The sequence below is a fragment of the Podarcis tiliguerta genome, assembly GCF_965153285.1.
Source record: "Podarcis tiliguerta genome assembly, chromosome: 2".
NCBI classification, from domain to species: Eukaryota; Metazoa; Chordata; class Lepidosauria; order Squamata; family Lacertidae; genus Podarcis; species Podarcis tiliguerta.
The window spans coordinates 18,260,028-18,276,805 of record NC_139535.1 but is presented as its reverse complement, the minus strand read 5'-3'; the positions used below and the strand labels follow the sequence as shown (position 1 = coordinate 18,276,805).

General features: G+C 47.0%; 1 protein-coding gene across 4 annotated transcripts; it reads left to right on the top strand.

Moving 5' to 3' along the window:
* The first annotated feature begins 454 nt into the window (after nt 1-454).
* LOC310670328 (uncharacterized protein) lies at nt 455-11,289 on the top strand. 4 transcript variants are annotated; one of them, XM_083425513.1, is made up of 7 exons: nt 455-1,572; nt 1,754-1,914; nt 2,032-2,152; nt 4,634-4,724; nt 6,691-6,812; nt 8,442-9,053; nt 10,140-11,289. In XM_083425513.1, exons 2-7 carry the CDS (start codon nt 1,900-1,902, stop codon nt 11,084-11,086), a joined length of 1,908 nt encoding a protein of 635 aa, XP_083281639.1. In that variant the 5' UTR covers nt 455-1,572; nt 1,754-1,899; the 3' UTR covers nt 11,087-11,289. The 4 variants fall into 4 exon arrangements, with proteins under 4 accessions (XP_083281639.1, XP_083281641.1, XP_083281638.1 ...); XM_083425515.1 differs by having other exon boundaries at nt 1,739-1,914; nt 4,655-4,722; nt 6,692-6,812; XM_083425512.1 differs by having other exon boundaries at nt 455-1,576.
* The last annotated feature ends 5,489 nt before the right edge of the window (nt 11,290-16,778 follow it).

Below are 16,778 nucleotides of genomic sequence, written 5' to 3'. Positions count from 1 at the left end.
TTTATGAGTATAAATAGTAAAATCATCATCATCATAGAATCTTAGAGTTGGAAGGGACCCAAGGGTCATCTAGTCCAACCCCCTGAATTGCACGAATCTCAGCTAAAGCATCCATGACAGATGAAGAATCCATGACACCTGTGAAATAATAATAATAATATAATGTCCCTCTTTTCATCAGAGAAATGTTGGAGGGTATGGAGTTATGTGACCTTGAGCCATCTGAAGGCAGACCTGTACAGTATAGGGAAGTTTTTTTTTAATGTTTAATGTTTTATTATGTTTTTATATATGTTGGAAGCCGCCCAGGGTGGCTGGGGCAACCCCGTCAGATGGGTGGGGTATAAATAGAATAATAATAATAATAATAATAATGGAATAGGACATCCCATAAAAATGCAGTATTTCACAAGAAATGACAGGATAGGTATGGATTGTTGATAATGTATGTCCACTGATTCCCAAATCAGTGGTGCAAATACTGGTATGAATACTTTGGAAGGTGTCTGGAAAAGACCATAAATTGCACTTGACTATTTTAAGATCTTTCCAGAAAGAAGGTGTTTTTGAAAGTTCTTCCCTTAATCAGGACTGTCAGCATTTAACGCATGATTAAAAGAAAGCAGTCACAAGAACAAATGCAAACCTGGGTCATTTTAATTGGGCATTGTAAGTTTTTTCATTTCATTATTAATCTATATATACTCTGGAAATCAAACTACAGGACAACTTTTGTTTCTCACCTGAAAGTGCGGGTTTCCTATGTTTTCAGCATTTCCTCAAATGGTTAGTAACCTAATTTTAAAAAGAGAGCGAGGGAGACAGAATTCTTGTCAAATCCATGCCAGCTTCTACTAATCACAGCATTGTTTTCAAGGTGTTTACAGACTGGCTGGCTACTTTATAATTTGCTGTAGCATCTTTCCTGGTATTGTAGTTGCATTGATCTCTTGTTCCCCCCCCTTTCCCCCCCAGTCAGAGCTGCCTAGCCAGATAGTAAATACTGCCAAATCTGTTTCATTTGCAGCTGTTCTGGTGCAGTAATGACTGAATGAATGAAGACAATCAGTGGGACATTTACATATGTGAAGAAGCCATCTTGGTGGGTGGAAAGAGTGTTTACATTTTAAATTTAAACAAATAGGCAACCACCCTCCACCCATTTCAGAAGCCAGTGCAAAAATAAGGAGGGCTGTCAAAAGCAAATTTCCTCACAACCAGTGCCATGATTGTACATTGACAGCAGAGGGCGCTGGTGCTTGCAAAGCAGGAAAGAGAGGCAACCCTCTCTTCTCACACAACCCTGCTCTGCAGGCAGAGGTGGAACTGGGTTTAGCTGAGGCAGCGGCTGCACCTTCCAAAAGGGGATTTGCAAGAACCATCTTAGCGGCCAGCCTTCTTTGCAGCCAGGAAGGAGGAGGGGTGCCCTGTTGCTTCAGACCGAAAACTCCCCTGGGTTCTGTAGCTGTGATTTTTTTGAATGAAAAGAGGCACAGGCAAAACAGAAGGGCTGAGCTTCTGGTGCAAAAAGGAGCTGTGAAAAGTAACAGGACTGCATATTTCTCACCTCTGGTTAGTAGCATCTTCTTCACATCAATACAGGCAAAACTGTATTTGGGGAGGAAACAGTGTAATAATGTGTGTGCCTTGTTTTTATTCTCTAGTTGCATTTCTTTAAGGATTTCTGGCTTTTGTTTATCCATTTCCTCAATTTAACATCTTTTTATCCTGCCTTTAGGAACTCAGGGTAGAGGACAAGCCCCACCAAGGCAGGCCCCGCCCTTAGGCAGACTGAAGCAGCTGCCTCGGGTGGTAAATCTCCAGGAAGCCTTCTGACCCTGAGAGGCGGCAGAATTTCCTTTTGGCTTCCTTTTGGCACTGCCCCATTCATCAGGCATCATGGCGCTTCCCCAGGTAGGCAGTTTTCTATGGGAGGGCCGGACTCTGGCTCGGGGAATAAAAACACAAGAGTGGAAAGAAAACGGGATTGTGATGGTTACAAATAATAGCTATTGGCTCTGTACTATGCAGGTGACTTTTGAGGAGGTGGCTGTGTATTTCACTGAGCAGGAATGGGCCTTGCTGGATGCGAATGAGAGAGCCTTATATTGGGATGTCATGCAGGCGAACTACGAGCACCTGACTTCACTCGGTAAGTGCTCTGCCTAGGGTTAAAAGCTTGGGTTTCTCAGATGTATGCAGGATTGTTGTTATTTTTTCAAGGATCTAGCAAACAAGTTAAAAGAAACCCGGTTCTTTATCTCTCTGGATGTTCTAAAACACACCAGAGCGATACATTAATATTGTTAATACAATATTACACTCATTCCTATTGTGGTTGTTGTTTAGTCGTGTCTGAGTCTTCGTGACCCCATGGACCAGAGCATGCCAGGCACTTCTGTCTTCCACTGCCTCCCGCAGTTCGGTCAGACTCATGTTTGTAGCTTCGAGAACACTGTCCAACCATCTTGTCCTCTGTCGTCTCCTTCTCCTTGTGCCCTCCATCTTTCCCAACACCAGGGTCTTTTCCAGGGAGTCTTCTCTTCTCATGAGGTGGCCAAAGTACTGGAGTCTCAGCTTCAGGATCTGTCCTTCCAGTGAGCACTCAGGGCTCATTTCCTTCAGAATGGATAGGTTTTATCTTTTTGCAGTCCATGGGACTCTCAAGAGTCTCCTCCAACACCATAATTCAAAAGCATCAATTCTTCGGTGATCAGCCTTCTTTATGGTCCAGCTCTCACTTCCATAAAGAAGGCTGATCGCCGAAGAATTGATTGTAAGGAATGTTTTACTATGTTTTGTATATGCTGTAAGCCGTCTAGAGTGGCTGGGGAAACCCAGCCAGATGGGCAGGGTCTAAATAATACAATTGTTATTATTATTAAGGCTCAGGATAGGTTATAAACAATAGGCATAAGCCAATCATAGTTGCGCATTTGATGGCAGAAAGGATCATCTTTATGATGATGATCTGTGGAGACAGGGTTTTCCTTTTTTATTATGCACTTTAAATCAGAAGGCCTAGGTAAAGGTAAAGGACCCCTGGAAGGTTAAGTCCAGTCAAAGGCGACTATGGGGTTGCGGCGCCCATCTCGCTTTCAGGCCGAGGGAGCTGGCGTTTGTCTGCAGACAGCTTTCCGGGTCACATGGCCAGCATGACTAAACCACTTCTAGCACAACAGAACACCATGACGGAAACCAGAGTGCACAGAAACGTATCTTCCCACCGCAGTGGTACCTATTTATCTACTTGCACTGGCGTGCTTTCGAACTGCTAGGTTAGCAGGAGCTGGAACAGAGCAACAGGAGCTCACCCTGTTGTGTGGATTCGAACCGCCAACCCGACAAGCCTATGTTTTTCTTGCTCATGGGCACCTGCAGAATCCATCATGGTTTGTGTGAGTGAGGAAGCTGAGCTTTTGCCCTCTTTGCAGCAGCGCTCCCAAGTGCTAAACAGTTCCCCAAAGGAGGTAATCTGCAATCCTTCTTAGGTGTCAGAGAAACTACGGGGTTTGCATTGGGAGACAGTGTGGATGCAAAATCTGTCTGGCAACCACAGCTTTTGAGAACGACACTTGCTGTGCTCTCTGTGTAGCCCCCATGCTGTTTTAGGTGCTGTGTTGGTTTGTGATGGACAATTTGGGAATAGCTTTTTTCCGTGTGTAGATGCAAATGTTCCAGAAAGTCTGTGAACGCCATCTTGGTAGTCAAGATAACCCCGAGACTAACTGGTAGTTGCTGCAAGAATGAGCTCACGTATGTTTATTCACTTGCCTTGATATATGCCAATTGGATTGCTTTGATGCCATGTTTATCTGTGGGCCTGAGACGTGCAGTTATTATCTATTATATCTAGGGTGGGGAGTTATCCGTAGGAGTCTTGCCACCTATGTCTTCCTTGCCAGGTGAATCAATGGAAGGTCCTGGCCCTATTGGCTTATGCTGTCTTGGTATAAGTAATGCATAAAAGCTTTCCCAGGTGCAGACGAGTCATGGCACTTTCTCCTTGGTGTGGTGTCCATCCCGGGTCTGTAAAGGCAGCAATGCCTCTCCATGCTGTGACTGGATCTAGACACATCAAAAAAGCGATTCGGTTAAACACTTTGTAAACTCTGCAAAGGGAAATCACCTTGGCGAAAGACAGGACTCCACAGCGCCATCTGGTGTGTCGCAGTGCTATAACACACATAAAGCGCTTTTTCTTTACGAAGGTAGCTGAGTCCTGGGTTTGTGAGTCTACACTTCCTTCTAATAAAGCACTGGAACGGATCTCCCTGACATTTTGACACCCTTCTTTGATATCCCTGCACCAAACCACCCTCACAAACCCTCCTTTGCGCCTATAAATCAGGACACCCCATAGGTCAGGCATAGGCAAACTTCGACCCGCCAGATATTTTGAGACTACAGTTCCCAACATCCCTGACCACTGGTCCTGTTAGCTAGGGATGATGGGAGTTGTAGTCCCAAAACATCTGGAGGGCCGGAGTTTGCCTATGCCTGCCATAGGCTGTATGTGCCAAGCCCCTTCAAACTGCTTTGGAATGGGTTAGGGTCTAGGTCTGATAGGTAGAGGCAGGATGCTACTGCAGGGTTTTGGTCTCATGGAGGTGTTTTCTTCTCTAATCTCCAGGTGTCCTCCTCACCCCAACAGATGGCAGGATTTCATCTTGGCTTCCTCTGGCACCATCCCATTCTCCTGTCGCCATGGAAATTCCCCAGGTAGGCCGGAATCTGCAGGTGGGCCTGTTTCACAAAGTGGACAGGAAATATTCAAGTATAACATCTACATCTGGAGATGTGATGAGGTTGAGGTTATGTTCTTTCATATGTGGTGGACCTGTAAAAGGGTAAAATAGTATTGGGAAATAATTTATCATGAATTGGGGAAATGTTTAAAAGCACCTTTCCAAAAAACCCCAGAGTCCTTTTCGTTGGGGATAATTCAGATGGAAATTCCCAGGTGTCAAAAATGGTTATTTATGTATGCCAGCACGGCAGCCCGTGTTTCGTTTGCCCCCAAATGGAAAATGATCGAGGCCCCATCTAAAGAAGAATGGCAACTTAAACTGTTGCGGATCTTAACTTATTGAATAAGAGAACGAGAAGAACCTTCGCTTAAAGAAGATTGGAAAATGTTTATTGAATATATGGGGGATAATTGTGTATACTTGAAAACGTTAAGATAAATTCAACAGTGTAAATAAGTTTTGATGGAAGAAACAATGGAATTCTGAATGGTTTGGTTTATATAAAATATGCAGGAATTTATGCTATGCAAAATGAACTATGGAAAGAGAAGAAGGGAAGTCACTGATATTTTAAGGTCTAAATTAATATTCTAAATTGTAAGACAGTGTGTGAGAGAGAGAAATATGCAAGTGTTGAAAGAAAACGGGTGCCTCATTATTTCCTTTTCACCTATGTGAAAGAAGGCAAGGGACCAGGGCAGCCTGGTTGAGAACTTAGGGTATTGTATATGCTGCAGTCCTGACCCAGATTTCTACTGTTTTATGTCATTGCTTCCCTAAAGCGCTCTGGGATTTGTAGTTGTGAGGAGATGGAGGAGGCTAGGAGACTGTCTTATACCGAGTAAGGTCATTGGTTCATCTAGCTCAATATCATCTATGCTGATTGGCAGAGGCCGTCCAGGGCTTAAGGGAGGAACATTCCAGAGCTCTACCTGAAGACACCAGGAATTGAACCCGGGACCTTCCCCACAGAGGAGATGATTATCCTGTGGCTGCAACACTTTCACAAGTTAAAGCAGATGCAACTGAAAGCACACAAGGATATAAATACAGCGGTACCTTGGTTTTCGAACAACTCCGTTGACGAACGTTTCAAAACACCATAAACCCAGAAATAATGCTTCTGTTTTTGAACACGCCTCGGAAGTCGAACGGCTCCTGCTGAGTGCATACGTTTCTCAATTTTCTCTATTAAATTTGCAGACCGCCCTTTGCACCTTGGTTTTCGAATGTTTTGGAACTCGAAAGGTCTTCCGGAACAGATTACATTCGGAAACTGAGGTACCACTGTATTAAACCCCCCCCCCCAATAATATTGAAAACAGCACTGAAAACATTTTCAACGTCTTCTTTTTTTAAGAATAGCACTCATCCTGCCTCATATGCCAGTTAGTGACCAAAGGCCTACTGGAACAAAAAAAAAAGTCTTTGCCTGCTGGTGAAAGGAACACAGGAAGGGAGTTTCCCACATGCCAGGTCAGTTAAGCCAGTGTAGGTCTATACAGGTATCTCTGCACTACAAGCGTAGACCCAGTGGGTGGTGGCAGAGGAGGAATTCCTAAAAACATATATAAAGGTAAAGGTACCCCTGCCCGTACGGGTCAGTCTTGACAGACTCTAGGGTTGTGCGCCCATCTCACTCAAAGAGGCTGAGGGCCAGCGCTATCCGAAGACACTTCCGGGTCACGTGGCCAGCACACGGAAACGCCGTTTACCTTCCCGCTAGTAAGCGGTCCCTATTTATCTACTTGCACCCGGGAGTGCTTTCGAACTGCTAGGTTGGCAGGCGCTGGGACCGAACAACGGGAGCGCACCCCGCCGTGGGGATTCGAACCACCGACCTCTTGATCGGCAAGCCCTAGGCGCTGAGGCTTTAACCCACAGTGCCACCCGCGTCCCCCCCAAAAAAAACATACATACACCAACCCTTTAAAATGCAGGTGGCTTTTGAGGAGGTGGCTGTGCATTTCACCGAGCAGGAGTGGGCCTTGCTGGATGCGAGCAAGCGAGCGCTTTACTGGGACGTCATGCGGGAGAATTACGAGCGCTGGGCTTCACTGAGTAAGTATCCTGCCTGTTGTCTCTTCCCTTATTAAACACTTGAGCCCTGGCATCTTAAACTGGATTTGTTTTACCTCACCAAAATGCTGGAGAGGGTGCACCTCCATAGGCACATACCTCCACATGTGGTGGGAGTGTCCCAAAATCCAACTATTCTGGACAGCAGCCATACAAGAAATATGTAAAATAACTAAGCAAGTAATAGACATCACCCCAGAATTGGCCCTACTAAACATCTTCCAAGACAACAATGCCCATTTACACCACAAAGAACTCATAACCCACCTACTCTCAGCAGCCAGAAGCATCATAGCCAGACACTGGAGAGACCTGTCAGGAGTAAGTATGGACCAATGGTACCAAATAGTATGGGAAACAGCCCTACTAGAAAAATTAACTAATAAACTGAAACTGACACGGGGACAAACAGAAGAAGAATGCAGCCTTGGGTGTTTGTCACCTTTGAAGGTGACTCGGAAACTAAAATTAATTCAGAATGCGGCAGCCGGACAGGTGACTGGGAGCGGCTGCCGAGACCACATAACACCGGTCTTGAAAGACCTGCATTGGCTCCCAGTACATTTCCAAGCACAATTCAAAGTGTTGGTGCTGACCTTTAAAGCCCTAAATGGCCTCGGTCCAGTATAGCTGAAGGAGCGTCTCCACCCCCATCGTTCAGCCTGGACACTGAGGTCCAGCGCCGAGGGCCTTGTGGCAGTTCCCTCACTGTGAGGTTACAGGGAACTAGGCAGAGGGTCTTCTTGATAGTGGTGCCCGCCCTGTGGAACGCCCTCCTATCAGAAGTCAAAGAAATAAACAACTACCCGACATTTAGAAGACATCTGAAGGCAGCCCTGTTTAAGGAAGTTTTTAATGTTTGAAGTTTTATTCCGTTTTTAGTGTTCTGTTGGGAGCCGCCCAGAGTGACTGGGGAAACCCAGCCAGATTGGCGGGGTATCAATAATAAAATTATTATTATTATTATTATTATTATTATTATTATTATTGGCGATATGGAGGGTGGTAGCCAACAAAGGGCTTCTGCTGGCACAAATCCTCTTGGCTGTGCAATGGAAATTCCCCCACCTCCTCTGCCTGCACCCCGAAATCTATTCCTAAGGTAAAGGTAAAGGTACCCCTGCCCGTACAGGCCAGTCTTGCCAGACTCTAGGGCTGTGCGCCCATCTCACTCAAGAGGCCGGGGGCCGGCGCTGTCCGGAGACACTTCCGGGTCACGTGGCCAGCGTGACAAAGCCGCATGTGGCGAGCCAGAGCCGCACACGGAAACGCCGTTTACCTTCCCGCTAGTAAGCGGTCCCTATTTATCTACTTGCACCCAGGAGTGCTTTCGAACTGCTAGGTTGGCAGGCGCTGGGACCAAACAATGGGAGCGCACCCCGCCGCGGGGATTCAAACCGCCGACCTTTCGATCGGCAAGCCCTAGGCACTGAGGCTTTTACCCACAGCGCCACCCACGTCCAATCTATTCCTAGGGGTCCTCCAAACATCCAAAGCAGATTTGAGGCAGGTGCAAGGAGAGAGGTGAGGGCAGAGAAAACCTGACTTTGCTGTTCCTTTTCTGCCGTTAGTTCCACCATATTGCCTAAAGTCCAGACTCTCTCTTTGCAGGTGGTTGCTATCAACAAGGAAACCTTAAATCTACGGAGCCTTGTGGGAGATTTCTGAAATATTCCCGAGAAAGGGAATCTCCAAGTCCCAATCCCTGTCACAAGGAGGAGAAACAACCAGTGGAGAAGTTGGGCAAAACGGCCCCGTTCAAAGGGAGCATCAGCGCTGCAAAATGTCATCCGGTCGACATGGGAGAAAGGAAGGATTCCTGTCCCAAGTGCGGGAAAAGCTTCTGTCACAAATCGGCCCTCACTGCACACCTGAGAATCCACACAGGAGAGAAGCCGTACCAGTGCCACGATTGTGGGAAAAGCTTCAATCAGAGCTCAGCCCTGACTCAGCATCAGAGGATCCACACCGGGGAGAAACCCTACGCCTGCCTCAGCTGTGAGAAAAAATTCAGTCAGAGCTCAGCCCTCACTCAACATCAGAGAATCCACACCGGGGAGAGGGCTTACGCGTGCCTTGATTGTGGGAAAAGCTTCATTTACCAGTCGGCCCTCATACGGCATCGGAGAATCCACACGGGAGAAAAATGCTACAAGTGCCCTGACTGTGGGAAAGGCTTCAACCAAAGCTCCAACCTTATTACACATCAGAAAATTCATAATGGTAGGGAAGTGCGGTTAACTGTCCCATTCACGTGTTGTCCCCTGAGGCCTGTTAATCAATCTCCTTTGGGTTACAACAAAATTGATTCACTGATGTGTTATATCTCACTAGAGAATGTCCAGAGCATGGAAAGAAAATATTATGATCCTGTAACCCACAAGCATGGGGTAAATAACAAAAGAATCCAGCCAGGTGCCTGGATTCAAAATGTGGGGCTAAACTCACTCTTCAGCAGGAGAAAGCCCTCAGCTGCCGAGTTTAAACTCATAAAAGTCAAGCAGCAGTATGGTGTGGCTAAATGTAGGCTGTTAAACCTTTTTATCCCATTTTGTCTGCTTGCAAACTCCTGTGGCAATGAACAGAGGAGTTTTGTCCCTTTTCTACTCTCTCGCAGTGTTAAGTAAGTTTAAAATGTTTTCCTTACAAAACGTTTCAAAGGTCACATTCATGCCTTTATCCAAGTGGCACCAAGGAGAACACATGCAGAATACTAATAGGTAGAAAATACAAAAAGATAGCTTCAGACTCATGCTCTAAGCTTGGAGCAAAGCTTAGACACGTCTTCCTTTGCCAGTTACGTGGTGAGGAGAGAGATGGAACAGGAAGAGAAGGCTTCACTTCCTCCCTTGTCAGAGAAGAGGAGGCATGACCTAGCTGTGTCTAGGAATCCAGCTCCGCTGTCTTAACCCTTTCATGCACCAACTAGCACTTTCTGACTGCAGTTCCCACACAGAGGACTTCACATGAATTATGGTCACGTGCACACCATATATTTAAGCACTAAAATACCACTCTAAACAATTATGGCTTCCCCCAAACAGTTATGGGAGCTGTAGTTTCTTAAGGGTCCTGAGACCCCCTGTGCCCCTCAAGGAGCCACAATTCCCATAGTAATTTAACAATCAATTCTTCTTCCCAGGGAACTCTGGCAATTGTAACCCTCTCAGGGAATAAGGGTCTCCTAGCAATTCTCAGCCCTCCTTGGCGCACAGATTGCTCGTTGCTGACCCCTGTTTTAGGGATTTGCAATTTCTACCCTACATTTCACATTCTCTCCCTTCACCTTTTCTTCTTCGTATCCTATAGGGATACCTTGCAGGAGCAAGAAGAAGACGCCTCAGCAGCAAGTTTGTGAGCCATTAGAACCACCTGGAATACTTTGTAGGGCGTTACAACGAGTTTCCCCTCACAATCCTCAAGTGGAAAAAGAGATTTGGAACCAGGGAAGCTTGCAGAGAGACCCCTCAGAGCAGGCCCAGGATCAAGTCGTTTCTAGAACAGGTAGTTTCATATCTCAGAAAGATGTCACGATAAAGACAAGGCCCGCTAGGGTTAAGAGGCCACTCGTATGTCACGACTGTGGAAAGAACTTTAAGTACAGTTCCCATCTGGCTAACCATCTGAGAATACACACGGGAGAGAGGCCTTACGTCTGCCCAGATTGCGGGAACAGGTTCATTCAGAACTCAGCCCTCAAGAGGCACCAGAGGAGCCACAGAGGCGACAGACCCTATGGATGTTCCGACTGTGGGAAAACCTTTAGCCGGAACTCTCACCTGGCGAAACATCGAGTGATTCACACGGGGGAAAAGCCTTACGAGTGCCTCGACTGCGGGAAGAAATTCAGCGTCAAAATGAACCTAGCGATTCACCGACGGATTCACACGGGAGAGAAGCCATATATGTGCTTGGAGTGCGGGAAACGCTTCAGCCAGCGACCCCACTTTATGATCCACCAGAGGATCCACACGGGAGAGAAACCTTACCAGTGCCCCGAATGCGGGAAAAGCTTTCGCGTGAGTTCGCACCTCGTCGCACATCAGAGAATTCACGCGGGGAAGACGTCGTTCATATGTCCGGACTGCGGGAAAAACTTCAGCGGTAGCAAGCAGTTTATTCAACATAAGATGTCCCATCTCATTGGAGAAAGCTATCAGCTGCCCATTGCAGCTGTAACCATTAAGAGTGACCCATTTGCCCCCGATTCTGTAGGTCTGGAAGGCAGCGGCTACAGTCCTGGAGCAAATCAGTGAAGTCCTGGCTGTGTTGGGCTAAAACAAAGAAAGGGAAGCATGGATAAACCTTGTTGCATAACTGCAAATGGTGAGATCCTTTCCACAATTAGAGCTTGAAGGGAAGGTGGCTGGAAAAAGGCATTTTCACTCAAACTTCAAACCCTTTTGCTGTAGTTGAGAGCCAGATGTACCGGATAGAGTGTTGGGTTTGGCCTGGTTTGGACATGACTAAAGGTAAAGGTAAAGGTACCCCTGCCCTTACGGGCCAGTCTTGACAGACTCTAGGGTTGTGCACCCATCTCACTCAAGAGGCCGGGGGCCAGCGCTGTCCGGAGACACTTCCGGGTCACGTGGCCAGCGTGACATCGCTGCTCTGGAGAGCCAGAGCCGCACACAGAAACGCTGTTTACCTTCCCGCTAGTAAGCGGTCCCTATTTATCTACTTGCACCCGGGAGTGCTTTCGAACTGCTAGGTTGGCAGGCGCTGGGACCAAACAGCGGGAGCGCACCCCGCCGCGGGGATTCAAACAGCTGACCTTTCGATCAGCAAGCCCTAGGCGCTGAGGCTTTTACCCACAGCGCCACCCGCGTCCCTGGCTTGGACATGACTACTCGGCCATGATGCTTGCCGGTGACCTTGGACCAATTGTTGTGTCAGCCTAACCTACCTCACAGGATTGTTAGGAGGATGAAATGGAGCAAAACCTTGTTGTATAGACCATCTCAAGTTGTTTGGAAGAGAAGGCTGAGGATACAAATACAGCCGTACCTTGGTTCTCAAACAGAATCTGCTCTGGAAGTCTGTTCGACTTCTGAAAACCAAGGCGCGGCTTCCGATTGGCTCATAGCTGTCAACTTTTCCCTTTTTTTAAGAGAAATCCTATTCAAAATAAGGGAATTTCCCTTAAAAAAAGGAAAACATTGACAGCTATGGATTAGCCGCAGGAGCTTCCTGCACTCAATCAGAAGCCACGTCGGACGTTTGGCTTCCAAAAAACATCCGCAAACCGGAACCCCCACTTCTGGGTTTGTGGCATTTGGGAGCCAAAATGTTCGAGTTGCAAGACATTTGAGAACCAAGGTACAACTGTACAATAAATAAACAAGCAAACCATGTACCATTCCCAGATATCAGGTAGAATTGTCAGGTGACCCCTTCCCAATCCACGAATACCATCAATGGATGGTGGCTTCCTGACTAGGGTCACCTTTAAAGCATCAACGGTCATGGCTTCTCCCAAAGAATCCTGGGAGCTGTCATTTGTTAAGGGTATTGAGTTGTAGGGGAGTCCCTATTCCCCTCACAGAACTACATTTCCCAGAGTTCCCTGTGAAGAGGGACTTATGGTTAAGCCACTCTGAGAACTGTAGCTCTGTGAGGAGAACGGGGGTCTCCTAAGAATTCAGCCTTAAGAAACTACAGCTCCCAGAATTCTTTGGGGGAAGCCATTTTAAAGCGCCATGGCCCTGCTTAAATGCATGGTGCGAATGTGGCCTAGATTGTCCTGACCACTTTCCAAGCGGCAGGGAGCATAATCCTGAAGTCCTTGGCCTAATAATCTCATATGGGTGGGAGGAGCCTGGATGGAGAGGAGGAGTCTGGGGGCAAATGAGAGGAAAAAGCCGAAACAGATGGAGTGATGGAAGGGGGAGAAGGGGAGTCCCCTACAAGTGGGAATGTTCAGGGAGGCAGAAGAGGACATATTGTTTATTAATATCCTTCCTAACTTGCGCTAGCAAGTTCTTTTACTTAGAAGAGTTTACATTCCCCTTTTAACATGCACAGCAGATAGCTGGTTGCAGGCTTGTGTAAACCTCTCACTATCATACAATTCAGTACAGTAGTACCTCGGGTTACAGGCGCTTCAGGTTACAGGCGCTTCAGGTTACAGACTCCACTAACCCAGAAATAGTACCTTGGGTTAAGAACTTTGCTCCAGGATAAGAACAGAAATCGTGCAGCAGCAGTGCAGCGGCAGCAGGAGGCCCCATTAGCTAAAGTGGTCTTCAGGTTAAGAACAGTTTCAGGTTAAGAACGGACCTCCGGAACGAATTAAGTTCTTAACCCAAGGTACCACTGTGTTGAATTGTATGTTGCTGGTAAGTTCCCTTTTATCCCTCTTAAAAGAATAAACACACAACAATCTTATTTAAAGTCAATAAAAGTTGTTTACTCATGTCAGTTCAACATTGGATCCCTGAAGGCAGACTTAGTTACAAATATATACATATGGATCTACCCCATATGGAGGAATGATCCCAGCCTCTGCTAGCTGAGAAGCTAGCAGGGCAGTCCAAGCTAGAAGCCGGTCAAACGAAGAAGGAAGTGAAAAAGAGAGAGTGTGGTAGCAGCACGCCTTGTCCTTTTGTTACCTGGACAGGTAAGGTCACGCCCACCTCTAGTCACATGCAAAGGAAGGATGTTCCAGCCAGGAGGAAACAGGAAGTTTTCGACTGGCTGGACCAAACATTCCACCGCATGTCCACTCTAGGAAAACAAGGAATCTTGTGCTTGACTGCTCTCAGCGGATTACATCCCACAACAAGTTACCCGTTCAGACCTATAGTCTCTCTACAAAGTATCTTCCCCGCTGGTGTGTAAGGAGGGAGGACATCAGGGGAGATGGAGGAGCAGCGGCAAAACCTCAAGATTTAGAATGGCACTTTCTTTTCTCATCAGATGCTTCAGATGGCAGGGCGAACTGCAAAAGCACAGGCACCAGGGACCCCCCCCCCCGGATGAACCAACCCAGTGGTAGGACAGAGAACCAAAGCAACTTGCTGGGAAGAGCAGGTGCGGGTGGGGAAAGTGGGGTGGTGGTGAGATTTTAAGAGACAGGAGGGCCCATAGGTGAGCAGAATCCTGGCCTTCCTACCACAAGAGGGAGGGACGTACCAAGTCTCTCCTCCAGGAAGGAGGGAGGTTTGGTTGGGGTTCTGGAGGGTATGCTTAGGATTTGACTGCCCCACACTCATGGACTCAGCTGGGGCCATCTTAACCCCAGGCCATTTGTAAAACACCGAAGGAGGCTGGAGGTAAGACACTGGTGTTTCCCCTGAAACCGGTACAGTGGTGCCTCGCAAGACGAAATTAATTCGTTCCGCGAGTTCTTTCGTTGAGCGAGTTTTTTCGTCTTGCGAAGCACCACTGCAGTTAAACACTAACAACGGTGGGGAGGGGTGGGGAGAAGCAGGGCAGCTGCCGCAGCCGGTCCTTGGACTCACCCGCGCCTTTTGGCCACCGCGCGACGCGGCTGCTGGAGGGCGGCGGGGCTCAGGAGCGCGACTCCGGCTGCAACGCTGGCTGCTGGCGGCAGCGGCTCTCAGAGGAGGGCGCGAGGGCGGTGGGCAGCGGCGCGAGGCACTAACCGTCAGCCGGAAGGTGGGAGGGAGCCGGAGGAGTCGGCAGCCGGAAGGTGGGAGGGAGCCGGAGGAGCGGGGAAGCGAGCGTGCGTGCGTGCAGTGACCGTCGCCATGACAGGAGAGGCAGGGCTGTTTCATCTAGCGAAGCAAGCCCTTTGGAAAATCCGTCTTGCGAAGCACCTCAGAAAACGAAAAACCCTTTCGTCTAGCGAGTTTTTCGTCTTCCAAGGCATTCGTCTTGCGGGGCACCACTGTACTTATTTACCTTTTTCATTTTCCATTAGGTTTGCCTTTACATTTTGTGTTTGCTTCCTGCTCCTGAAACAATAAATCAAGCTACGTCTTCCTCATTAGTTTGATTCAGAAACTGGTTTTTTTCCTTTCGTTTATGACCACCAAATAGGAGCCAGAGATTAAAAAATAGCGATTCTGTGAGTTAGTTAAATTTAGTCTGATTCGGAAGCCTCCTTTCCCCCCTTTTAAGTAGACCAGAGCTACAGTTTAAATTAATTTCTGTATTTCGAAATGCATTGCTTTTGGTAAGCTACGCAGAGATTGTCATTACTGGGTGGCATATGAATGCTGTTAGTGAATAAAATTAAAATAATTCTGTTTGAGAGGAAATCTGTTTTATAATTTGTATTATCAATGGATTATTTAAATAAAATTTAATACAATTAAATCCGATTGCTCATAAGAGGCAGGCCAAATGGTGGAGGGGAACCCCACTTACTCTATATCACAAGGGAATTATTTAGATATTTACTTCCAAATGTATTTACTTTTTTTTTTTTTTTTTTTGGCTAGATAAGGTCAAAGAACGAAAGACAGGAAATCTGAAGAAAAAATAGGCAATGGCTTTGATTCCTTGATTTCATATATTTTTTTAAATTCTGCTTGGGAAAATCTGTCTAAGGAGAAGGCTTAGGGTCAACCAGGGCAAACAATTTCTAATTTAAATTTGGTCACTTTGATTCATCCTGCGTTGGTTATGCACACAATAATTATGTGAGAACTCCATCCACACAATATCTAACTCATGGCTGAATCCAAGGTTGGGGAACCAGTTTCAGCCAGTGAACTGACTCCAGTTGTGGACAGTCCCCAAGAGCCATGAGTTCACCTCAAACACCAGCAAACGGCCTCAGCCCTGTATACCTGAAGGAGCGTCTCCACCCCCATCGTTCAGTCCGGACACTGAGGTCCAGCTCCGAGGGCCTTCTGGCAGTTCCCTCACTGTGAGATGTGAGGTTACAGGGAACCATGGAAAGGGCCTTCTTGGTAGTGACACCCACCCTGTGGAACACCCTCTCATCAGATGTCAAGGAAATAAACAACTATCTGACTTTCAGAAGACATCTGAAGGCAGCCCCATTTAGGGAAGCTTGATGTTTTATTGTGTTTTTAATATTCTGTTGGGAGCTGCCCAGAGTGGCTGGGGAAACCCAGCCAGATGGGTGGAGTAGAAATAAATTATTATTATTATTATTATTATCTGGCTATCTCACCTCTCTCCACTAACTAGGTCAGGCACAGGCAAACTTGGCCCTCCAGATGTTTCGAGACTACAATTCCCACCATCCCTGCCACTGGGCCTATTAGCTAGGGATGATGGGAGTTGTAGTCCCAAAACATCTGGAGGGCAGAGTTTGCCTGTGCCTGCACTAGGTGTTAAGTTACTGATGCAATATCATTCCACCGAGGGAGATCGTTCCACTGTCCAACAGCTCTGTCAGAAAGGTCTTCCTGATGTTTAGTTGGAATCTCTTGTAACTTGAAGGCATTGGTTCGGGTCCTAGCTTTCAGAGCAGGAGAAAACAAGCTTGCTCCATCTTCCATTTTGACAGCCCTTGAGATATTTGAAGATGGCTATCATATCTCCTCTCAGGTCTCTGGTTTTCTCAACCATTCCTCATAAGGCTTGGTTTCCAGACCCTTGATCATCTTGGCTGCCCTCCTCTGCACTCATTCCAGCTTGTCAATATCCTTCTTAAATTGGGGTGCCCAGAACTGGACACAGCACTCCAGGTGTGGCCTGACCGAGGCAGAATAGAGAGGTACTATTACTTGACATGATCAGGACGAGGTGTGGATTATGACCTTCTGAAGCCTATGACAACTTGGGACTGAAGTGAATCTGTCATTCTTTAAGAACAACTGATGAGGGCTCCATGCATGAACATATTCATTGGGGACGACGACGACGACGACAACACATGAACATAGCAGTGCCCTGTATGTGAAGCTCTCCCCCAATAATTTAATATTCCTCTTTGCTTGTGTTCCCATGGCACTTAAAGGCCATGGGTACCTTTTGTTTTTATTTAGTTAAGATGCAATGTTTTGT

What these genes read in the sequence shown, in the direction of transcription:
- LOC310670328 (XM_083425513.1), top strand. An exon ending in GCCATGGAAATTCCCCAGGT is followed by an intron (nt 4,725 to 6,690) that starts AGGCCGGAATCT and finishes CTTTAAAATGCA; the next exon opens with GGTGGCTTTTGAGGAGGTGG. An exon ending in CGAGCGCTGGGCTTCACTGA is followed by an intron (nt 6,813 to 8,441) that starts GTAAGTATCCTG and finishes CTCTCTTTGCAG; the next exon opens with GTGGTTGCTATCAACAAGGA.